This window comes from Balaenoptera borealis, assembly GCF_965194805.1.
Source record: "Balaenoptera borealis genome assembly, chromosome: 11".
Taxonomy (NCBI): domain Eukaryota; kingdom Metazoa; phylum Chordata; class Mammalia; order Artiodactyla; family Balaenopteridae; genus Balaenoptera; species Balaenoptera borealis.
The window spans coordinates 1606230-1630410 of record NC_138868.1 but is presented as its reverse complement, the minus strand read 5'-3'; the positions used below and the strand labels follow the sequence as shown (position 1 = coordinate 1630410).

General features: G+C 61.9%; 1 protein-coding gene and 2 long non-coding RNA genes across 5 annotated transcripts; 2 read left to right on the top strand and 1 right to left on the bottom strand.

The window, feature by feature from the left end:
* Positions 1 to 3530: 3530 nt before the first annotated feature.
* LOC309605225 lies at positions 3531 to 4997 on the top strand. The gene is made up of 3 exons (XR_014231301.1): positions 3531 to 3617; positions 4718 to 4787; positions 4913 to 4997. It is a non-coding gene; the product is annotated as an uncharacterized lncRNA (long non-coding RNA).
* A 162-nt stretch (positions 4998 to 5159) lies between these two features.
* On the bottom strand, positions 5160 to 11977 carry LOC309605223. Of its 2 annotated transcripts, XR_014231298.1 has the most exons (4): positions 11893 to 11977; positions 7185 to 7236; positions 6291 to 6467; positions 5160 to 5451 (listed from the first exon to the last, which is right to left on the bottom strand). It is a non-coding gene; the product is annotated as an uncharacterized lncRNA (long non-coding RNA). The 2 variants fall into 2 exon arrangements; XR_014231299.1 differs by lacking the exon at positions 5160 to 5451 and having other exon boundaries at positions 6164 to 6467.
* On the top strand, positions 11904 to 23640 carry IGF2 (insulin like growth factor 2). 2 transcript variants are annotated; one of them, XM_082340780.1, is made up of 5 exons: positions 11904 to 11985; positions 12515 to 12679; positions 17454 to 17616; positions 19624 to 19772; positions 20244 to 23640. In XM_082340780.1, exons 2-5 carry the CDS (start codon positions 12518 to 12520, stop codon positions 20481 to 20483), a joined length of 714 nt encoding a protein of 237 aa, XP_082196906.1. In that variant the 5' UTR covers positions 11904 to 11985; positions 12515 to 12517; the 3' UTR covers positions 20484 to 23640. The 2 variants fall into 2 exon arrangements, with proteins under 2 accessions (XP_082196906.1, XP_082196905.1); XM_082340779.1 differs by lacking the exons at positions 11904 to 11985; positions 12515 to 12679 and adding an exon at positions 13600 to 14575.
* The last annotated feature ends 541 nt before the right edge of the window (positions 23641 to 24181 follow it).

The window sequence follows — 24181 nt, the reverse complement described above, 5'->3', positions numbered from 1 at the left end:
CCCAAACTCCAGAGTCCTCTCAGGTGGCCACTTTTACCCAGGACCAGCCGGGGCCATGACTCAGCTACCAACACCCAGGAAAGAAGGTTCTAGTGCCGTCGGTCAGGGGAGTCAGGGGCAAACATACCTTTGCATTGAGAGAGTATAATGATGAACAATAACAAACACGTATTAGTATGTGGTCTGTGCTGGACGCTGACCTAAGGGCTTTCAAGCACCAGCATGTCAAGCCTGTGAGGTCAGAGGGACGTGGCAGCCCAGGGGTGACCGGGCTCGCCCGGGTCCTTCAGCAGAGCAGGGATTTGAGCCGGGTCAGCCTCCAGGCCTCCTCCTGCCCATTCCTCTCCCCTTCTGGATACACCGCGGTGTGAGCTGTACAGCATGAACCCTCGGCCCTCCCACTGTAGCCTTGCTGCCCTGGGGTGGCCTCACCCTGGCCTCTCCGGCTGCCTGCACAGAGGTGGCTGGGTCAGACGGGTCCCAGTGGTGCGGGGCTCTCGGGACAACTGGTGAGTTCAGCATGGGGGTTCCGTTTCCTCCCCCTCTTCTCTCGGCTCTCAGGTTTGGTAAAGTGGCTCTTCTGTCTTCTCTCGGCTCTCAGGTTTGGTAAAGTGGCTCTTCTGTGATCCTCATGGCAATACTGATTTCTAGGACAGCCAGGTGCTTTCTGAGGCTGCGGTTGCATTTCTCGATGTGGCCACAAGGTGCCAGGCTCGGGTCAGATTTGGAAAGCCCTGCGGGGATTGGGGGTCGCGGGCGCAAGACTCAGCCCCTGAATCTGGTCTCGGGGACCCTGCCTCAGGATGGGGGTCCCAAACATTCTGCTGCAGAGCCTCTCAGTAATGAATCTGATTTTATTCTGATATAAACGTAATACAGTTTTCTCTAATTCTCAGAACACAGCGGATGTTTTGGGAAGGCGTCCCGGGTTTAACCTGTGCTCTAGGCACTGCCTCGCCGCACCCCTGGGACCGGAACCTCCAGAGAGGAATTCCCCTGGGCCTCCTTCCACCGTCAGTTCTGTAATGCCAGGGCGGGGGCAGAGGAGAGCCTCAGATCCAAGTGCAAAGGTGCAGAGCCCACCAGTACCCTGACACTGCAGGGGGTCTCCCCCTTGCAGGAAGAACGTTGTCACTTTGCCCCCAGCCCTCTCCCCAGGGTGCCCCAGATTGCCGCTCCGAAGAACTTTTGAGCTGTGCACTGTAACTCTAGAAGTGGCCACCAGGTGTCAGCATGAGGCCACTTAAGCAACCAAGTGGAGGAAACTTGGGAATTTCTTAGGGTCCTTCAAGTCGCTCCTGCATAAATAGGATCTGACCAGAAGCCCAGGATGGGATAACCCTCTCTCAGGCCCAAGAGGAAGTGGGGCAGTGAGGTTTATGTTGTGAGGTGCACCCCAAATTTGTCCCTTCTCTCCCACTACCCTGTATCCCCTATAGGCCATGTGTTCCCACCATGGACAGTAAATGGAATAAGATGTTGAGGGTCACAGCCCTCACACCCACAATACTTCTAGTCCTGACTCAGTGGCACCATGGCTTAGCTGGTCCCCCATGGGTCCTCCCCACCCTGAACCCCTTTCTCCGCTCCCCTTCCTTTGCTTAAACGCTCTGGGCTTCAAGGTTCTGATGGAATAAAATAGCCCTGCATTGGTGTGATCCCCTTTGGGGCTGTGCCAGAAATGGGGATTCACACTAGGGCAGAGCTCAGATTCAATACACTGTTTTAGGGGTGGGAAGTTCCACATTTCCAAGAGTTTGATCTGTGGGTTTGAAATGCTGCTCCCCTTTCAACCCCTTAGCTGCCCACCTTCTCAATTTGAAGACACCCCCTTTGGTGGGCCTTCCATGGAACCCCATTATCTGACGTGGGGTCAGCCCTTCACCCTTCCTAGCCCCACCTGAGGCTTGGGAAGTCCCAGCTAAGTTTCTCTGTAGGGACCTGCAAGTAGCTCCTTGTGACATCTGGGCATCTGGCAGCGGACACCGGGGTCGGGGGGGCGGGCATAGGTGTGTGGCACAGGCTGTGAAGACTCCAAGCCACAGAACCCAAAGCAGAGCCAGCACGAGCAAGTGACTGCTGCACCCCCCAAATTGTGGGCTGCTTCACACTGAGTCCCCTCTCTGTGCCCTGGACCTGATTCAGGACCTTTAGCATCCCTGCATCCCTCCCCACCCAAGAGACCAGTGAGGAGGCCCACCTGCCCTCCTCCCAGAGGATGGTATGGCTCTGGGGCGTCTGCATTTTGTTTAGGACACCCCCACCAGATTTGAGTCCCCCCAAGTCTGACTCTCTTCCCCACTGAAAGCCCTGTCCTCCCACCAGATGACCTATACCTCCAGCTAAGGAAGGAAGTCCAGGTGAGGGCTTGAAAGACAAAGGGAGAGGGGAGAATTAAACCCCAACACAGGCTGGTAAGCTGGGGTGCAGGGGCACAGGGAAGGTGTGGACTGGTGGTCTTCTGGGAACGGCACATGTCTTTGCCTCTTAGTGAGTCTTTGATCTGCCTCCTGCTCTACCTGCAGGCTCAGGAAAGTTTAAGTTCCCAGTGAGACTTAGTCTAATCAGGCAGCACTTCTATCTGGGTCCCCCCCTTTCCCACCACCACCACCACCAGCTTCTGACGCCTCTGAGTCTATGCCTCACCTGGAGTTTCAGCCAAGCTCAAAGGGCTGCGAACCCCAGTCATCCCACCCGGGGGTACCTGTGAGCAGGACACTGCTGCCTGCCATTTGCTTCAGCATCCTTGGTACCCAACACCACACATGGGGTGTAGGGGGTAGTATCAGATGCCACTAGGGAAGGGAGAAAACTCCCAGGTGAGCCCTCTGCCTCTGGAAGAAGGATGGACATGGCCGCATTGTGTTGCAGCTGTGTTGGGAGCCCATGAAGAAAGGTTTTTCTGACCATTCTCGAACCCTGGCTTTTTCCCCATTAGGCCCCGCCCCCATTTTACCCGTGCCACGCCCACCGGCGTGCCAGGGTGTCGAGTGACTGCCAAGTGTCAATCTAGTGAGGCCCTACCCACTCTCCACCCCCTCCGAAGAGTCCCACCTTCCAGCTGGCAGGGAGTGCTTCCGGCTAATGCCCACGCCCACAAACGCCTTTCTGCCAGGCTAGGGGGTGGGTCAGATCTCCACCCCCTAATGCGCTGTGCCCTCGCGTGGGAAGGTGCCTGAGCCAGCTGCCCCAGCACCACCAAGTTGGCGCAAAGCTACCCAGATTTGGAGGGGCTTGAGGAAAGGCGTGCAGGGGACGAGGAGGTGAGGGGCAAAACTATAGTTTCAGTTGGCATTTGAGCAGGTGCCGTGTTCAGTGGCGGCGAGGCTCCCCTGCTTCTCAGGGCCTGTTATAATGCACACTTTGAAAGTGCCCTTCATCGTCTCTCCAGCCTCAGCCTCGTCCCCCTCCTCCTCCACCTCTGCGTCAAGCCGGCTGGAGGGTCTGGGCAGCACAGCCAGAGCACCCCCTGCTTTGGCGGCGACTGCTAATATTGGCCCGGCCAGCGGATCATCAGCCGGGCAGTTTCGGCAGAGAGCCTGGGGCACCAGCGACTCCCCAGTCCTCTTTATTCACCGCCCGGGAGCTTCGGGGACTACGCAGCGACTAGAGTACAGGTGACTGGCCTTCCCTCCCTCCTCTTTGTGTGAGAAAAGCTGCATTCTGAGCATTCAGGTGTGGGCGGGCTGGGGGCTTGGGGCTGGGGCAGTTAACAGGAGCAGAGAGACCTCTGCGCCAGAGGACCCAGGCAAGCTTCGACTTCGGAGGGGAGAGGAAGGACAGCTGGAGGGGGGACTCTTCGGTAGAGCTGCCCAGAGCCGTTGAGTCTTTTGCAAGGAAAGTAAGTTTTCCTCCACTCATCTGCAAAATGGGAGGGGCAGAGGCGGAGGGTAGGGCTGCTCTTTTCAGCAGGAAGGCACAGCTGTTTTTGCAAATGTAAAAGGCAGGGTTTTTCTGTGTGAGAAATTCTCTCTTGCTGCACCCCACCCTCCCCGACGGCAACCAGAGACAAATGGCACACGGTGCAGAGGGGCCAGGGCCCTGAGATTTTGGAGCTGTCTTTTGGTTTTTTGATGCCACTTAAAAAGTAAAGCTTCCCTCTCTATCCACTCCCTACAACACCCCCCCCCCCCCGCCAAGAATCCCACTATGTCATTGGAGAGTGAGAAGGACAATGAAGGGGCAATGCCCCTTGGGACCCCACAGCAGGATTTAAAAAGTAAAGCTTCTCTCCTCCAGACAGTGTTCCCCTGGGCCCCCTCCCAGCCTCCCCTGCCCTGGGTAGTTTCTCCAGGAGTGCATTATTTTGTGCATGATGTGTTTCTCCCCACCACCCAGGGTCCCAGACGCCTCCGTCCACCCAGGGTGGTGTTTGTGGGGAAGGGGTTCATTTCCCCAGAGAAGCCCAGTTTCCCCCCACTCTCAGCTGCCTTCCCGAGGCAGAGCTGTGTCCTTTGGTTTGTGCCCGGCTCCCTCCTTGCTTCCATTCAAGGTGGGAATGTTGGGGAGTAGAGGGGAGAATTTTGATATCGCGTGCTGTGATCCCCCAAGACAGGTAGTTTGTGTGCAGCCCCCAGCCCCCATGCCCAGGCAGAAGTCCACCCCAGGAAGGGGCAGCTTGTCCAACAAGAGGGTGTCCTCCATGGGCACCTCTGCAGGCTTGGCTGCTGGGAAGTCCAGCTCTGGGGGAACTGTGGGTACTTTCCTCCTTCCCTAGTGCTTTAAGAAAGGGAGAGCGGGGCAGCCAGAGGGACCGGGAGGGGAGCCACCGCCCAAACCCTGACAAGGTGACCTGCAGGCCTCTCCACCCAACAGCCAGGGGAGGGGCAGGGGACCAGGGCCCTGGCTTGGGGGGGGGGTGGATTTGTTTTAAAAGCGGTCATCTTAGGAACACCCTTTTGCTTCTCCCCAGGGGCCGAAGAGTCACCACTGAGCTTGAGGAAGAGGAGGTGGACTCCGGCTCCCAGCCCCAAGGCCCCACATCTCCTCCGGGTCAGCTCCCTGCCCAGGCTGTCCCCCGGCCTGAGCTGCCGCAGGCCAGAGCCACCCGAGGCCCCAGCCCGGAGGTCAGCTGCTGCGGCCTGTGGCCCAGGCGATCCCCACCCGCTCAGAACTGAAGTCGGCCGTCAGCTCCAGCCCCGCAGAGGTGAGTGATTCCAGACTCCCAGGGCAGGACCCAGCGTCCCCTGGTACAGATCTCTGTGCAGCAGGCTCTGTACAGGGGCCTGATCTCCTCTGGTGCTCAGAGCCCCCCAGGCAGTTTCAGTTCCCATCCCCCCCTTTGACAAGGAGTGGAGGCTCAGAGGGCCTGGGGGTGTGTTCAGAGTCACACTGCTGCCATCTGGGATTCAGGTGGTCGGCTCCAGGTGCCCCTGTCCCTGGGGGGCTCGGGTGTGGGCAGAGCAGGCCCCCTGCAGTCTGGGCAGCGGCATGGTCCTCAGAGGGGAGCTCCTGGTAGAAGAAGGACAGAGGAAGGGGGAGGGGGGCAGCCTAGGGGAGAAGCCAGGGAGGGGGTCAAGGTGAGGACAGAATTGGAGGAGGGGGGAAGGAGGGGAGGGCACAGGGGAAAAACTCATACGCTGGGGAGGAATAGGGGACGCCAGGAAAGCTGGGCTCAGCTGGGGCATGTGAGACCCAGTCCTCCCTGCCCTGGGCTGCTGGCTGTGTGTCCTCACACCAGTGGCTTGACCTCTCTGTGCCCCCGTTTGTCAAAGTGGGCAACAGGCGCAGCCCTCCTGGCTGTTGAGAATTGTGAGGCACAAGTGAGGTATGACCAGAGGCCGGGAGAGGCACTCTGAGTGCTGCTGTCATGATTCCATTGTGTTCAGTCCGGCGGGGCTTCCTGTGTGTGAGTGGGGGCCGGGGGGTGGGGGTGACTAGAAAGGCCCAGGGGCCAGAGCCTCCTTGGACACTTCTGGAGCCAGCTCCGTGGTGGTGGCCGCAGGGTTCACGCAGCAGGTACCGGGGTGGGGGCCCGGGCTAAGCTGCCCCAGAGGGGTGCTTGCTCCAGGCTCTCGGAGAGCTTTGGAGGTGGAGGTGGGTGGGTCCATGTGCTTGCTCCTGACCCCAAAGCGACAGAGGCCACTCTTCAGGGCCTGCAGCGGGGGGCCCAGCAGGTGCCCCCTCGCAGGCTGGTCTGCCCACCCGAGAGAGAAACCAAGAATGCTTTTTAAAGGTGTCTTTAGTTCAGACACTACATAAAAGAGTACAATAGTGGCAGCGCCTCGGTCCTTCCCGAGAGCGCCTGCTTGGTCCCCTCCCCTGGTGCCCGCGCACCGACCCATACGTACTTCTGACTTTTGGTTTATTGATCAGTGGCTTGTGGCGCCTTGTGCCTTGGGTGGCTTGTGCCGTCGGGTCCTGGCGTTCCAGCTGGGGCCTGGGTCCCCTGCTTCCAGCTGGGCTGGCCGAAGCGGGTGTCCCTCCTAGATTGGAGGGCAGGGTCCTTGCCCCCAGTGGCGGGTGCCCTGTGGGGGGGTGAAGGAGGGGCGCTCAGGGGACTCCCGGAGAACGAGCCGGGTTTGTAAAATGCTGGGCTTGGTCCCAGGGAGGGGGGGGGGCGGCCAGCTCGGAGCCAGAGCCGGGGGAGGAAACCGGGGAGTGGGAAAGGCCGGCTGCAGGGCGGGCGGGAGCGAGGGAACCGGCAAAGCAGGAGCATCGGAGCCGCGGGCCTGGGTGCAGGGGCTGGGCTTGCTGGGGTGAGTCCGAATCTTTGGGGGGATGATTATTCTCTTTGGGATGATTATTCTCGGTATGGTGCAGATCTAGAGGGGCGGCCAGGGCTGCTGCAGGGCTGGAGCACTACGGTGGGAGGCGGGGCGGTCGTTAGGGGTGGGGGGGAATGGCGCTTGGGGCTGAAGTTCCTGCCAGCCAAGCCCTGTGCTGGGGGAGACCCCAGCCCCACGACGTGCCAGGCTTGCTGACAGGTCCCTTCCTACCGTGGGGGGCCGGAAGTCGGGGCGACCTGGGCGGCTGGTCCTGGCTGGGGGCGGCCAGTGCCCTTTTTGAGCCCCGCAGTGACCCGGATCTGCCCCCGACAACCCTGCCCCTTTAGCCGAACTCGTGACTAAATAAGGCGAGGGTTCAGCAGGCAGCCCCTCACGGGGAGGAAGTGCATCTCTGCCCCCCTCCCCCTCGCCCTGATGGCCCAGCCTGGCACCCCAAGGTGGCCTCAGCCGTCTTACCTCCAAGGTCCAGGTCTGCAAGCACCAGCGGCAGCTTCTCCAGGGCTGGCGCCTGCTCAGGACACAAAGCAGGGGAGGGGCTCACCCAAGGGCCATTGGCAGGGGTGCGCCCAGGCGGCCCCACTGACACCCGTCCCAGCCTTCTGCCACCCCCAGCCTGGGAGGCAGGCCTGGAGGAGAGGTGGGGAGCCCAGAGCAGGGCCAAGGGCAGCAGAGGCCCTCATCCAGGACTTGAAATCTGCTCTGGGATCCCAGGCAGCCGGGTCCGCAGACAGGCACTTAAAAATACTCCTCGCCCCCAAATTTACAAGTTGCCACAGAATAGGGAGCTACGACGCCAGGCTTCCCTTCTGGAGGCTCCGTCCTCGCCCTCCCTCCTATAGGCATAGGCCTGAAAGCCAGGGACGCTGGGGACTGCAGAAGGCTGGTGGAGGGGGGAAGGGGGGCAGTGATGGGCGGGGGGGGGGGGCGAGACAGGCCAGATGTTCTTGGAATGGACACGGGGGTGATTGATACGGACTGGAATTTGAAGGGGGAACATTCCCCACGTGCCTTGGGCTCTGGGTGGAAAATGGGCTGTTTTTTTTCATAGGTGGGGGGGTGTCCTCCCTGTCCTGCCAAGCTCCTGTGAAAGGGCTGCCTCAGCCCTGCCCAGTCCCCACACCTGTCCAATGGCATTAACCCCTGCCTTTCCAGAGTGTCAGGCTTTGAGGTGCCCCCCCTTCTAGCTGGGGTCCCTCTGTGGGGTGACAGCGGGGACAAGCGACGGCCGGCGTACCGGTCCCGGGGCCCCGTCATTCTGCTGCCCCCAGCAGCACCCCCTCTCTGGCAGCGCCCCCAACCCACAGATGCCCCTGGGGTGGCTGTCCCCCACCTCCCACATTGCCCAGTTCCGAGGGGGTGACCCAGTTCCCGCCAGGGCCTTGGGGCTGGGTAGGGTTCAGGGTTTGTCTTCAAGGAACTAGGCTTTCACAGCCCGGAGAGGGAGGCTTTTCATGAAAATTCTCTTAGAGAAAAACGAAAGGAGACCCCTGACCCCCAGCCACCGTGCAGACCTGCCCCCCATCTCTTCCCCCCACTTTCTCCTCCTCTTCCCCAGCCCTTCTACTCTCCCGCATTACCAAAACAAAATTGGGTTCGCTCTCGTTTGGGGGCTGGGGAAGGCCCGGACGGCGCTCGCGGAGCGCCGGGGCGAGCAGGGGGTGGCCGCCGGGGGTGCTCCCGGGCCCCCAAACCGAGCCGGGGACGAGCCTGCCCGCGGCGGCAGCCCGGCCGCGGCTTCGCCTAGGCTCGCAGCGCGGGAGCGCGTGGGGCGCGGCGGCGGCGGGGAGCCCGCGGGCCTCCTCGCAGGCGGCTGAGCGGGGAGCCCCGAGTCCCGGGAGCGCCGGGGGAGCAGCGCCCCATCGCTCCCCCGCGGCTCTCGGGTTTCTCCCTTCCACCCCGACGCCCGCCCGCCCGGGCTTCTGCAAGGAAGCGCTCTCAGGGGCGAGGAGGCAAAAGCGGGAGAAGCGATGTGCCAGCCGGGGTGGAGGGCGCCCCTGGCAATCCCGCGCACCAGCCCCGGAGCTGCCGCCGCCGCCGCGCAACCCGCGCTCGCGTCCCCCGGGGAGGGCGCCACTGCTCCGCGCGAGTCCCGGGGGCGGCGGATCCCCAGCGGCGGGTGCTTCCCCGGGCCCCGGAGCTCAACCTCTCAAACGCAGCCCTCCATTCCCAGGGTCCCAACCCACCCAGCACCTTCCCCGCTCCTCCGGATCGCAGACATTATATTTTCTGGTCTCTTCCAAATTTAAGCCTTGCTCAGGTCCCCCCAATACATTAAACATTTCTCCAGGTCACAAGGGGTTTTGTTTTGTTTTGTTTTGGGGTTTTTTGGACATTAATTTCTGGGGATCCGAAAACGCATAACCCCCACTGGCTTTCCCAGGTTTACACTACTGGCCTGGGTCCCCAAACTCACTGGGTGCTTTCTCCCAGGCTCTTCACAATTTTATATACCCCCAGCCCCACCCCCAGGTTCTGCAGAGTTACACAGTGGCAAACCCTATTCAGGAAGATTTAAACATTAACCCTGGGTCCTGTGGTCAGGCTGACCAATTCGCCTGTCTCCCCAGAATGTGCACAGCGTTTTTCTGGCATTTAGGCATCATTCCCAAACAAGTGGAGCTCTCTTCCTGTGTCCCCGTAATTTTGGACGACAGGGGCTCCCAAGCTTACCACCCCTGTTCTGGGCCCCCCACACTGAAGCCCTGTTCCCCTGGTTCACCAGAGTTCGGGGCATTATCTGCTGAGTTCCACAAATGTATTGGCCTCACCCTGGGTTCCCCAAATTTTCCACAAAGAATCCTAGGCACCCCCCCCCACCTCCGCAACACACTAAGCCATTTCCCCGGGACCCTCAGAGTCTGAACGCTGCTTCCCATACCTCCACCAAAATTTAGGCATTACACCCAAAGCACGCCGATCCCCCCTTTCTGAATCATAAACAGTCTGCGCTCTGATCTCGTGAGTTCCACAAAATTGAGAGGATGATTTCTGGTCCCCAAAACGCATTGATTTCTGGTCCCCCCCCCCCAGTTTTTTTTTTTTTTTTTTTTTTTGGTGGGCCATGAAGATATGGGGCGTTCATTTCCGGGGATCTCCAAGCTTCCTTGCCACTAATCAGGTTCCTTAAAATTTAGACACTGTTACCCAGGCCCCGAAAGCACACGGAGCAATTATCCAAGGTGTGCTCAATTGTGATCGTGGAACAGGCAGATTCCTCCAAATCACAAATCTCCCAGGTCCCCCTGGGTCAAACCACGCACAAAACAAACTCTTTCACAGAGCCTATATCTTGTTATACCAAGCTCTTTTGAGTGTCCCAGTAACCAAATATTCTGAATATTTTCTCCGCCTCATAACATTCTGAATATTAAAAAATTCCCTGGGCCCCACGAGCTTACTGACAAGAATCCAGGTTTTCTAAAACTCAGAACTGATCCCCAATCCCAGGCCAACCAACACTGGACCCTTTCCTCTATTTGGACACGCTGGGCTCTCAACATTAGGCATTGCCCTCCAGGCCCCCCAAACACATTCAATGTTACACTTCTGTCACAGAAAGGCACTGATTTCTTAGGCTCCGAAGCATCCCAGGCACCCACTGAGTCTCCCCAAATTTAGTCGACATTTTCTGGGTCTCCCAGACACTGCAACCCCCCTGTAGATAACCAACTTCAGGCGCTGATTCTTCAGGCCCCACCACTTAGGAACTCTTAATCCTTTCCCCCTAAAACTGAGATACTGGCCCTCAATTCTCCTGAGGACTTTGAAGAACTTCTTTGGATTCCCAGATTCAAAAATGATTTTTCTGGGGCCCCCAGATTGAGATACTGTCTGCCAGCCCTCCAAAATAAACTGAGATTTTTTTTTCCCCCTCCACAAAAGAATTGAACTTTTTTTTTTGAAATTGATTTACGGGTCCCCTGACTTTATGATCCTTGCCCCGAGTCCCCCTAAATTTAGGCAATTTTCCACAGGCCTCCCAAAGTGAAATTGCCCAGATACCGAAAAATATCCCCCGGGTCCTGGAAATCCGAGGTATTATAGGCCGCGTCCTACAAGCTTCCTTGCTACTAACCAGGTTCCCTGAAATTTAGGTACCAATCTCTACTGAACAATTTTCATGGATCCCCCAAACCTGGGCCACGTCTTACTAGGGTTCCCCAAATGCAGGCAGTGCCCAGGAAAATATATTTTTTTCCTGTTCACCAAAAATAAACTAATTAAAACCAATGTAAAAATTAACATATAAAAGGACATTGATTTTCTGCATTCTTCAAATGTCCTGATCACACCCCAGGTTGCCCCGAATTTAGATCGTGTTTCTTGATTCTCTAAAGGACATTGAGAATTTTCTCAAAAGCCACAGCAATTATGCAAGTTACTTTCCTTGGGTGCTGCAAGCGTCCAGGCCACTAACTTGAATTTCTAAGTTGTGGAAATTAATCTCCACTCTTCTCCACCGCACGGACGATTTGCCTAGATCCCCAAAATGTGTCCATTGTTTTTCTTCCCCCAGTTTTAGACAGTACGCCTCTGGGGTTCTCCCAAGTTTCACGCTGAGCATTTTCCTCGGGTCATCCCCAAACCTACTTCCCCACAAAGTGGGACCCCCCACAAGCGTGCTGACCCAGATGCTGGGGTCCCCACATTTTAGACGCGGCTCCCTTGTCCCCCAGTTGCAGGGAGACATCTCCCCGGTCCTCAGATTCGGACTCTTTTTCTGGAGTCTCGAATTTAGACATGAATCGAAGTTCCCCACACGGACGCAACCTCCCTTGGGTCCCCACTTCAGGACACTCGTTCTCTCGCCCGCAAATCAGGCGGCTCTGACTTGCGTTCCCGGCCTTTGGGCATTGTTCCCGGCCCCGCCGCAGTCTCTGCAGCTTCCCCAATCCCGCGTACCACGGGCACTGGTTCTGGGCCTCTCTGCGTCTCCTACGAAGTCCCCGGAGCTCCTCGGAGTTGGAAAATTTCTCTTGTGTTCCCCAAACACACTTGGCCCGGCAGCGTGTCCTCCAGGACGTAGGCAGTGCTTCTCCCGCGTCCAGGAAAACGACTGGGCATTGCCCCCAGTTTCCCCCAAATTTGGGCATTGTCCCCGGGTCTTCCAACGGACTGGGCGTTGCCCCCGGACACTGGGGACTGCCCCCGGGGTCTCGCTCACCTTCAGCGCGTCCACCGCCCGTTGCAGAGCGCTCGCTCTCTGCCTCGGCTCCTAGCGCGCCCGCGGACGCAGCCTCCGGCCTCCAGCCTCGCGGTGAGCTCCCCGCCGCCTCGCGTCCCGGCCCGGCTCCCAAACCCACCCGCCGCCGTCCCGCCGTCCCGAGCGGCTGCCGGGGACACCGGCGCGGGGCGCGGGAGCCTGCGGCGGGCTAGCCCCTCGGCGGCCGCGCTCGCTGGGCCGGGCGCCCTGAAACCCGCGCCGCTTTCGTTTGCTCTCTGCAAAGATCACGGTCGTGGGGAAAGCGCCTCGGCGGCCCCCCAGCGGGGCAGGCAGGGCGCAGTGTAGGAGGGACGCGGAGGAGAGGCGCACCCGGCTCGGGCGGCGCGGCGCCTCCAGCCGCCGGGCGGAGGACTCCGGGAGGCGCGCGCCGAGCGCGGGCGACGTGATTGATGGCGGAGCGAGGGGGCGAGCCGGGCGCGGGCTTCCGCCGCCGGCGGCCCCTTCCCCTCGGAGGGGCGCTGGCGGCCGGGGCTCCTGGGGGCGGGCGGGGCGCGGGGGCTTGTGCGTGGTTTTTGACTTGGTAAAAATCACAACGACTTCTTACATCGTCCAAACTCTCCAGGAGATGGTTTCCCCAGACCCCCAAATTATCGTGGTGGCCCCTGGGGCTGAACCCGAGTCTACGCAAGTCCAACGCACTGAGGACGGGGGAACTATTATCCGGATATTTTGGGTGGGCCCCAAAGGCGAGCTGCTTAGATGCACCCCGGTGAGCCCGGTCATGCAGGTAGGATTTGAGCGATGTTTCCCGCCCTGCTCGTTTCTCTCCCGGCAGGCGCAGCCCGGGCCGGCCCCATGCCTGGCCCAGATTCGGTCCTGGCCCGGCCGGCCCTCCCCACGTACCGCACCTGGCGGCCGCCGAGGCTACTCCCCGGTTCCCGCGCGGCACCGGGGGGCGCTCGGGCTCCGGCTGCGGCTCGAGGTGCTGCGCCTGCTCGGGCAGGTGGCGGCGGCGCGCCCCGCCCGCGCCCAGGGACTCCCCACTTCCCCTGCACATCCCAGCGGCACTCGGGGACCCCCGACCCAGTGTCGAGCCACCTGCGCCCGCCTTCCGACAGGGCACCCTCGCCGCGTAGCCCCCTGGCCGGGCGCGGGGACCCGGCCGTCGCTAGGGCATGTGACGCCGCCCACCCTGGTCGCCTCGCGTCCCCCGTGCACTAATGCGGGGACCTTGGCACCCCGGAACCTAAGACGGGGCCCCCAAACGCTTTAGAATGGCGATTCGGGATTTCTTTCGAACTCTGCCGATCCCTGCCCCCAATCCAATCTCGCCCCCGCGCACCCCACAGCCCCCACCCCCGACCGCCGCCCCCCGGGACCCCAAGCCCGCCCCCCGCCCTTGGCTCGAGTTGCGAGGGCGGTCCGGGGGCGGGGCGAGGGCCCCGCGGGCGCCCATTGGCGCGGGCGCACGGCCAGCGGGGCCCGAGCGGGCGCCGAGCCGCGGGGTGGCGCGGCTATAAGAGCCGGGCGTTGGCGCCCGGAGTTCGCCTGCTCTCCGGCGGAGCTGCGTGAGGCCAGGCCGGCCCCCGGCCCCCCCCTTCCGGCCGCCCCCGCCTCCTGGCCCACGCCCGCCCGCGCTCGGCCCGCCAGCGCCTCCACCCGGCTGGCGGCCCCGCGTCGACGCCGTCCGCCGCCACGCTGCTGACTCCCATCTCGGGCGCCGTCGGCGGGGTCGCGCTCCGCCGGCCTGCGGATCCCCCGCCGCCTCCTCCTCATCTACCTCAACGCCCGTCCCGCTTCGCCCGAGGAGGCGGTCCCCCCCGCAGGCAGTCCGGCTCGCAGGCCGCCGGCGTTGTCATCCCCCGCGCTCCCTCCCGGCCCTCCCCGGCGCGCAGCCCGGCCGCTCCCCCTCCTCGCTGCGTCCCGAGCGGCCCCGGCGCCGCCACCGCCGCCCCCCCGAGGCCCGGGCTCGCGACGGCCGAGGGCTCCGTCGGCCCAAACCGAGCTGGGCGCCCGCGGCCCGGGTGACGCCTCCGCTCCGCCCCCCTCAGCACCTTCCCCGGCCCCCGACGTTGCGCCCTTTCCTCGCTTCTCTGCGCTCCCCGTCCCCTCTCCGGCCTCTGGTCCCGGCCCCCTCTCTTCTTCCGCAGCCTTCCCTTTGCTCCCTCCCGCCCCCCCCCAGCTCCTTGCCTCCAACTCCCTCCCCTTCCACGCCCGCCCTCTCGCCTTCGCCGTCCCAAAGTGGATTAATTATACGCTTTCTGTTTCTCTCTCCGCTGTTCTCTCCCGCTGTGCGCCTGCCCGTCTCTCGCTGTCCTCTCTCTCTCTCTCGCCCTCTCTTCGGCCCCCCCCCTTTTCACGTTCACTCTGTCTCTCTCACTATCTCTGCCCCTCTCTATCCTTGATACAACAGCTGACCTCATTTCCCGATACCCTTTCCCCCCCTAAAAGTACAACATCTGGCCCGCCCCAGCCCGCAGACAGCCCGTCCTCCCCAAACAATCAGACGAGTTTCCCACCCCCCCAAAAAAGCCATCCCCCCGTTCTGCCCCGTCGCACATTCGGCCCCCGCGACTCGGCCAGAGCGGCGCTGGCAGAGGAGTGCCCGGCAGGAGGGCCAACGCCCGCTGTTCGGTTTGCAATACGCAGCAGGGAGGTGGGCGGCCCCTGCGCCGGCTTCCAGGTAAGCTGCGTGCGGGCCGGGCCGGGCCGGGCCGGGCGGGGCGGCTGGGCCCGGGGCAGACAGGGTGGGGGGCTGTCGGTCACGTTCCGCGTCGCAAACCCCGCGCTCTGCCCTGTGCCGCGGAGGAGGGGGCGAGGGGTGGGGGGGGCGGGGGTGGGGACTTGGGAAGTGCCAAGGGAGGTGTGAGCTGTCTGCAAGGCGACTTCCTGGTCGTTTTGCGGGTGCAGGGGGTGTTGCTGAAAGTTTGTGATTTGTGCCGCGGGGGCGGGGGCGGGGGGCAGTGCAACGAGGACGGGCACAAATCTCAGAAACCCACCCTGGTATGTTGACTCAGTGCCAGCAAGACCGAGAGAGGAAAACTGGGTGGGCGGGGCCAGGATGGAGCGAGGGGGGCCGAGTTGGCAAAAGAGTCCTGCCAGACACCGCATTCGCAGCGCACCCCCCTATAGCCTCCCTTTCTCTGTCCCCAACATTGTCAGCCAGGAATCTGGAGAGAGGGCCTGGTGCAGGGCTCAAAAGGGCAGGAGTGGACAACCCAGAGAGGGTAACTGCCCCTGCCCCAGTGGGCAGATGGAAGTTTCCATACAAGGAGGTGGAAAGCAGCCCCCCTCCCTGCACCCCCCCCCCATTTCCCGGTGCCAAGATGGGCTGGGGGTGCAGGATGAGCCCCCCAGCCCCCGTTCTTTGCTAAGAGATGGTGGGGAAGGCGGCTGGGGGTGCCGCAGAGAAGGGAATGGCTGGAAGGAGGGAGGGGGCGGGAGCAAAGGGGGCGGGGGGAGTGGTCAGCAGGGAGAGGGGTGGGGGTAGGGTGGAGCCGGGGCTGGGAGGAGCCGTCTCAGACATAAAAGCTGAGGCACTGACCAGCCTGCAAACTGGACATTAGCTTCTCCTCCGAGGCAGCCTTCCAGCCTCCTCCTCCTCCTCCTCCTCCTCCTCCTCCTCATCCTCCTCCTCCTCCAGCCCCAGCGAGCCTCCTGTCCAGCTGCAGGTAACCAGGGCTGTTGAGCGAGGACCCCGCTGCCCTCCCGCTCCGGCCTGCCGGCTGCTGAGCGCCTCCGGCCTCAGCCCCTTGGCCCCTGCCCGCTGCCTCTCACTCAGGCCCTTCGTCCCTCCTCTCTGCCTCTGCCCTCTCACCCCTGCCCTCCCTCCTCTGCCCGCTTGCTCACCTGGCCCGCACAGCTGCATGCCTCTCGTCTGGTCTTCTGCTGTCTGCTGGTGTCCTGCACTGGACCCCACACTAAGTGGCTGGGCTTGCAGAAGGATGGAGCTGCCGCTCGGACGGCACCGACTCCCTAGCTGGCCAAATTTGTTCTTAGAATTCGGAGGGGGGGTGCGGCCCTGGGGTGGCGGGAGACAGGCTGGGGTCTGGTGCAGGGAGGAGGAGGTGGGCTGAGCGAGGCGGCGCTTTCGACCTTCCGTGGAGCTGGCCCTGCTCGTCAGGAGCTTGAGCGAGACTGCTTCCTCCTCAGTCCCTCATTTCCTACACGATTTATTGCATCAAAATTCCCCTGGGCCCAGCATGCAGCAGCCTTGCTCCAGGCTGGCGAGGGGCGCGCTGCTCGGCGCCTCTGTGCTCACTGGGTGCACAGCCTAAGAGGGACACACGTGGGCAGCTCCACCCAGGCCCTTACTAGGGTAGCCTGCGGGTGCCACGGGGCTCAGGAGCACCCGGCCGTGACTGTCCCCCCAGAGGGGGCTCATACCTGGGCCTGCAGAGGGCAGGCTGGGGCTGCCTGCCTGGGGGGCTTCCACCTTTTGGAGGGGCGGGGGTGGCTTGCTGTGTCTAAAGAGGAGTCAAGGTCCCTTTCAAGCCCCCTGACTCCTTAGGGGACCTGGTTAACCCTTGCCCCAGGTCTGCAGCCACACAGCCTTGCGAAGGGGTGTGTCTTGAGACGTGCCTCTCCTTCTAGATGGTACCCTGAGGGAGCTAGGGTCTGGCCTCCAGGTGGCCCGGCCTGTTCTCTCCAGCTCCTGGGATAGGGTTTGGTACCCCAAATGGGGAGAGGGTCTGGTGGTCCTGGAGGGACTTTGAGGTCCCTGGCCCTGGGTAGTGTGATGCGAGGCCTGGAAAGGAGGCTTTTGGCTTTTATGTGTGTTTGGGGTGCCCGGGGCAGACTGGAGTCGAGGGACTAAGTGATGTAGGAGAAGGAGGCTCCTGGGAGCGTGGCTGGCACCGCCGTGCTGACCGTCGGACCCTTGACCCAGGCTTTGCTCAGCCGCAGACTGAGAGGGCGGGAAAGGCAGTGCGGGAAGGAGAAGGGTGGTGCTGGCCCAGCAGAAGCCCCCTGTTGCTTTGGGAGGGAGGCTGGTCCTCCTGGCACCCTTGCTTAGCTGGTCCTCTGGGATGCACATGTTCTGTGCTGGGGTGGGGCTGTCTGCCATCTTGGCTGGCGCTGGGAGGCCCGAGGAGTGGCCGCTGCCCTGTGCCGGCCCCGCCCCCATGACATCATAGGATGGAGGCCAGGTCCAGTGTCCAGCACTGGCCCCTGCAGCTCTGGGTGTGGCTGGGCCCCTGCAGTAGTAACGATGGGGGCAGCGATCCCCACGTGAAATTACCGACTAGCACTTGGTGCCCCTCAAAGATGTGCTCCACACACAGCCCTTCGCGCGGGGCAGTTCTGCATCCTGCCTGCCTCAGCAGTGAAAGCGCCTGTTCTTCTGTAGTTAAAACAATTAAGATTAAGGAGAAAGCCATGCTTTAAAACTGTAACTGGACTTTAAATTAGGAGATGGCTGGGCTTAGTGTCCCCAAAGGGAGCAGGCCCTCATCCCCTGGCGGGGCCAGCACTTCGGGACACCGTGGCTGGCGGGCAGTGGCAGAGGCCTGGACCTGGCCGTGGCGGGGCGGCGGGCTCACGCCTCTTGTCTCCACCCGCAGACACCAATGGGGATCCGAGTGGGAAAGTCGATGCTGGTGCTGCTCGCCTTCTTGGCCTTCGCCTCGTGCTGCTATGCTGCTTACCGCCCCAGTGAGACTCTGTGCGGCGGGGAGCTGGTGGACACCCTCCAGTTTGTCTGCGGGGACCGCGGCTTCTACTTCAGTAAGTAGCTCAGCGGGGCAAGGGCGGAGGGGTGTACACAGCTGGTGCTCGATAGATGCTGGCGTCCTCCTTACCGCATGCCAGACACCTCTGCAGGTCTTTCAGGATACCTGGCCTGGGGGTCGGGCCCAGGGAGGCCCCTCGGAGGTGAATGAGCCCGGGGCCCTTGCTCTGAGACTTTGAGAGCGCGGTCACGCCCTTGCAGTCCACATTTATTAGGCACTTACAGTGTGCCTGGGCGGTGCCCGCACTCCCTGATTTCTTGCAACATGACTCAAGGTGGGAGGGAGAGTGGACGGTGGTATCTACAGGGGGACCAGACCTTAAGTGGCAGGTGCGGGTGGGGTGCAGAGTGGGCTGGAGGCCGGGCTTCCCCGCAGGGAGGCAGCCCTTTCCCTCCTGCTTCTCCCTGACCTGCCCACGGGCAGGGCTGCGGGCACTGGTTTCCCCGCACGTTTTGCCCACATCTTGGCAACGGGCAGATACCCGTGGATGGTTAGATTTCAAATGGAATCAAATGGGTTGAAAACCAGTAAGAATAAAAGCACATGTTGCTGGTGGCGTGAGTGTGCATGCCCCACGTGCTGGGGGGACGCTGGGCTCCATCCACAGGAGGGGACCGCCGGGGCCCCCAGGGCTGGGTGGGATCCGCACCCGAGGGGCAGGGCACAATGCAGGGTGCCCGCCTGCTGGCCCGAGTGCTTTGGCTGTTCCTCGCCCTCCTCTCTGATTCCCGACCTGCGGGAGCTGGCTGGGCACATGGAGACCTCCGCTTTCCCTTGCCCCTGTGCCCGGTGTGGCAGGGCGGGTCCCCCGTTGGAGGTGACCTCTCCTTCGGGGTGTGGGCTCTTGCCCTCGCTTCCCAGCAATCTGGGCCTCAGTTTCTTTAACTGTAGGACGGGTCAGGGGAGTTCCGGAGAGTGTCCATCTGGATGACAGGAGAAACTGGGGGGCAGTTTCTTGACCCTCAAGCGGGGAGGGAGTGTGTGCTCCCCCTGGGCTCAGCCAGACACCGCTCAGGGCTGGGTGTGGGTGGGGACATGGCCGGGGCAAGCAGGCAATGGCCGTAAGGCTCGTCGTAACCAGCCCGTCACCCACCACAAGGCATCTTCTTCTGCAGCCTTTACTTACCCACCCTCTGAAATGGGCCGTAAATGCCCGTCTTGGCATGTCAAAGCTTCTCTTTAAAAAGCCTTCCTGCTTCTTGACGCTTCTGAGGCCCCTGCCTGCCCTGGCTTCTCCTGTGGCCTCTCTCTCCTGCCACGTTTGGGGGCAGGAGATGGCACTGTACGGTCTGGTGCTGGCTGGCCCTTGCCCGGGGAGTGGCCCCCTGGCACCAGGTTTCCCTGCAAGGAGGGCTGGGCTGAGCCCCCAGCCCTTTTGACCCTGCACCTGGACCCCTTACTAGGGGCTCCCCTCCCCCCCCCCCCCAGCGATGGCGGATTCCTTGCAGCTGAGTGTGGAGCCTGTGCGCGGAGGGGAGGGGGAGGACGGGAAGAAAGGAGGGCGTGGTTTTTGCAGGTCCTCACTCCTCTCCTCCCGTCTTCTCCTTCTTCCTCCCATTCCTACCTGTCGCGGCGGCGTCTCTAGGGCCGCAGGCACCCAGGCTCCTGGTTGGTTCGGGGACGGCACTTGGGTCCCAGTCGGCCTTTGGGTCAGGACCCTGGGATCCCAGGATGTGGGGCCGGGCCCCGTGCATTTTCCAAACAGCCCCTGGTGGTGGACCAGGAGGCCGTGCCCACTTTACATACGACGAGGGAGGCACCGAGAGGCCAGGGGGCTGGTCCTGGAGCGCGCTCACCCGCTGTCCCTTCTCTCCTTTCTGGGGCCCCTGCGCGCCCCCCTCTCGCTTTCTTCTTCCCCTCCAGGCCGAGGCTGGCTGTCCCTGCAAGGTGACCGGCATCCTGTCCCAAGGGCAGGGGTGGGGGGCTGGCTGGAGGAACCCTGGGGAGCCCCCTGGGGCACTGGTGCTGACGTGCCCTTTCCTTCCTCCTGTGGGACTTCCAGGCAGGCCGGCAAGCCGCGTGAACCGCCGCAGCCGTGGCATCGTGGAAGAGTGCTGCTTCCGCAGCTGCGACCTGGCCCTGCTGGAGACCTACTGCGCCACCCCCGCCAAGTCCGAGAGGGACGTGTCGACCCCTCCGACCGTGCTTCCGGTAAGGCGGCCCCCCCAGCTCGGGCCCGTGGACGGCCCCCCAGCTCTGGGCCCGTGGACGGCCCCCAGCTCTGGGCCCGTGGACGGCACCCCAGCTCTGGGCCCGTGGGCGGCCCCCAGCTCTGAGCCCATGGACGGCCCGGCCCCTGTGAGGGAAACCGGGGTCTCCGGGACCCTCCCCTCTCTGTGGAGCCCGTCGAGGCTGTTACCTCTAAGCCAGGGGACCAGGGCGTGGCAGCTCCTTAGCTGGAAGCGCGGCTAGGGAGTCCTTTACATGTTTGCCACGTGCCCCCCACCCCCGTGGTGGCGTTGGCCAGAAGCTGGGGGAGTTACTGACCTGTCACACGTCAGGCACGATGGAAGGTTTAGGGACAGCCCCCAGCAGGTTGCCCAGATGTCCCCCCGGGGCCTGGGTGGCTTGGGGCCAGGGGCTGGGGGCCAGGCACCCCTTGACCGGCCCTTCCCCTCTCAGGACAACTTCCCCAGATACCCCGTGGGCAAATTCTTCCAATATGACACCTGGAAGCAGTCCGCCCAACGCCTGCGCAGGGGCCTGCCTGCCCTCCTGCGAGCCCGCCGGGGTCGCACGCTCGCCAAGGAGCTGGAGGTGTTCAGAGAGGCCAAGCGTCACCGTCCCCTGATCGCCCTGCCCACCCAGGACCCCGCCGCCCACGGGGGCGCCTCTCTTGAGGCGTCCGGCCATCGGAAGTGAGCCAAATTGTCGTAATTCTGCAAAGTGGCACCATCCACTCGTGACCTCCTCTTGACCGGGACCTTTCCATCAGGTCCCACCTCTGAAACCTCTGTACCGTCCTGTCTGCGGGCTCCCCCGACCTGGCCCCCGTGCCCCAACCTCCCCACGTCAGGCTGGTCTCTCCTCGGCCCCCTCCATCGGGCTAAGGGAATCACAACAAAATCTTTAAAAATGTACAAAACCAATTGGCTTTAGCTCTCTCTTCCAAATTGTCACCCCCAAATTACCCCCAAATTACACAACCAAAATTGCAATCACAAACGTGTCGGCCCCCTTGAAATGAATTGGCTTCTTAGCAACACCGGAAAAGCTAACTAGCTTTCCAGAAAACCCTAAAAAAAAAAAATCAATTAGCTGAAAAAAAATACTAAAAATAAATTGGCTTCAAAACAATTGGCAAAATAAAAGAATTTGGCCCCCACCCTTCCTTCTCGTTCCTTTCGGACCTGGACTTCAATTGGCTGTGAGCTGACCATCCAAGAGAAAGGAAGGCACCAAATTTGCAGGTAGGCTTGTCACTGCTCGCCAGCCATCTCCCTCCTTCACCAAACCCTCGCTGGGCTCTGGCAGTGTGACACCAAAGACCCAAACCTGTTCCTCCCCCTCGTTTCCATCACTGAGACCGCTATGGAGCTGTGGGGGGGCCCAGCAAGACCCGAGGAGCAGTGCACGGAACAGAAAACCCGAATTCGCGCAGATAAAACTTAATTGGCGTAAACGCCCACATACTCCAAAATCTTACGTCTGAATCCTCACCTTTGAAAGCACACGCACCCACACGCAACCCTGCATGGGCACACACACACACACACACTCCCTCGCACACACGCACCCTCACACACACGCATCCACACAAGCTCTCACACATCCACAACCCTCACGTGCATCCATACACACACACGCACACAGACCCAGATATGTGGGATACCCAAACCCAGCATCGTGCAGATGAGACCGCATTCCATCCCAAATTCTTCTCTAAGCTGCCCTGCAATGAGGTTTTCACGTCCTGTGCTCCCCTCCGGTCCCCTGGGATGCGCCCTAGGGTGGGAGGGTGTGTGTCCCAGGCTCAGGCGCGGGTGGTTCCATCTTTCCGAGATGAGGAAGATCCCCCCTCCTTCTCGGCACCCGTCCTGACCCCACGGCACCTGCAGTGAGAGTCCCGATGCCCCCAGACCCCACTGGCATCCACGCACCTACTATCGTGCCGAGCGAGGAACGGGTTTGGCCGGACTGGAGATGGCTGTGGCCGAGCAAGACATGCCCTGCCACGTCGCCTGACCCCCTAGGTGTGCTCCTGCGAGATCTGGGGACCCCCCCAGCACACCTAGGGGTCATCTTTGCCAGCCTCCTGGGGGAGCCTGTCAGAAACGAGGGCCCCCTGGAGGCTGGCAAGGGTGATGGGGAGTGTGGGAAGTCTGGAGGTTGGTGGGGTGGGTGGGGGGGCAGTGGGGGCTGGGGGGGGGGATGCTCTGGGGTAGGAAGTGGTCCAGCAAAGGTTTGGACAACACGGTCAGGAGGAAGGATTGACGAGGAGACGTGCAGAATTACAGATCGAATCAGGAACCCAAATTGACGCCAATTGATCTATTTCCCCCCTTTAATTGGCTTCTCCTGGGGCTTTTTTTCCTTTTTTTTTTTTTTTTTTTTGATTCCCTCCTTAGCTTTTTATGCGCTCATGTACCAAATTAAACTTACTCCCCTCCCCGTGTAACAGGGGGGCAGTGACCAAGGACAAGGAACGCATGAAGCCAACCACCCGTCACCTGCGCGGCGCCCGCCGCCGTCCTGCCCTCCGCCATTTATCACCCTTGGTTTGATTTTTGCCTGTCCCTGTCGCTTGGGTTGAGTGGAGAGTGGAGCCTCCGCGGGGGTGCTGGCCACTGTGCCCCCCGAGAAGTCAGAGGGGAATGGAGACGGCCGCTGCCTGGCCTGGCCCCCGGGGACGGTGGCTGGTCCCCGGGGGTCCTGAGGGGCGGAGGAGGGGTCAGGGAGGCGTCTCTTCAGGTGTCAGGAAGGTGCTCGGAGGCCACCAAGGTGGGGCCCCCGGCTGGCGCAGCCGGCCGGGGGGGAAGGGGCTACAGATGTGTGAGCCAGGGGCTCCATCGGGCGGGAGCAGGTGGCCGCCTTCCGCGCACCTGGGGAGCCCTCCCCGCACCCCTCGGTGGCAGCTTGCCCGCCTCCTCAGTGCCCCGTCTTGGCCCCAGGAAGCTTGGAGCTCCGCGGGGCTTCCTGCTGACCAGGTGGGGTGATGCCGGGCACTAGGAGAGGTCCGGAGGGCACGAGCCCCGCAGAGCAGGAGAGCTGCGAGTGTGTCGGACAGCTGGGGTCGCTTGGGCCCCGAGGCCCTTGGGTCTGGCGGTACCGACCCAGCCACCATCTCAGCGCCTAGGGCTGCGGCAGGGACCCGGGCGGCTGGGAGGTTTACCTCACCCCCGCCTCTGCCCCCAGTGCGGCCCCCCTGCACGGCAGCCCGACTAGCAGTCTAGAGGCCCGAAGCTTCTGGGCCCCGGTGACGGGGCTGGCACGACCCAGGGGGCGGTCCGTGCCAGCCCACCCAAGGCACAGAGGGTCCCCCGGCAAGCGCCCAGGGAGTGGGCCATTTGGACCATTGGACAGAAGCCCAAAGAGCCAAATTGTCTTAATCGGAGAAGCCAGACAGATTGGCCTGAGATCCAAATTGTCTTCGAGGCACCCCAAATTACCTGCCCACTCAGCCAGACGCCACCCACCCAGGGTTCCGTTTGCCTCGATCGGGTGGGGGCTCTGGGGGCGTCTGCCGAGGCTCCTCTGTGTCCCCCAGTGAGCAGCTCTCTGTGGGTCAGCGCCATCCCGACCCGGGCCCCTTCTGACCTCCATGCCCTGGTTGTGGCCCTCCATCGTGTCTCTTCCCCGAGTCCCCCCAGCTGTCTTCAGCAGGACCCCCTCTTGGGTCTCTACGCCACCATCTGAGGACCCCCACGCGCAGAACACCGAGTGTCACCTGCCGCCCGGTCTATCCCGCGGCCGCGTTCGCCTCCACTTGCCCCTAACATGCTATTTCTGGCAGAATCCACAGCTTGGGTTTTGTCTTTAACTTTTAACGCTCGCAATCCCAATAAAGCATTTAAATTTATTTTCTTCTGAGTCCTCTGCTTTTTCACTTGGGTACCTGGTGGAGGGAGGGAGGGGAGGTCTGAGCCCTGGGGAGGGGGCAGGGTAGGTGGGAAGGGGGGGCAGGAAGACCCTGGAGGTGGGGACACCTCCTCTGGGCCCCTGTGGGATTCAATATAGAGGTTCAACAGCAGACTAGATAAAGCAGAAGAAAAAAATCTGTGAACTCAAAGACAGGGCAGCAGAATTCATTCGATCAGAGAAGCAAGAGGAAAACAAAATAGAGAAAAAGTGAAGGCAGTGTAAAGGGCTCATGGAATAGTGATGGGGTGCAGGGAGAACAGCCCGAAGGCCCGCAGCTCTCACCAGTGGTGCCACCACTCTCGTGGATCTCGGGAGGCTCTGGGACCATCTCAGGGACCAAATCCTCGAAGACAGGGTTCCAGGCTATGGGGGGGGGGGGCCCGGGGGGCTTTTCCAAGAGCCCACGCATGAGGACTAAAATGCCTTCGCTGTTTGTCAACCCCAGGGAATTTTCCCAGCCTCGGGGGACAGGGGGAAGG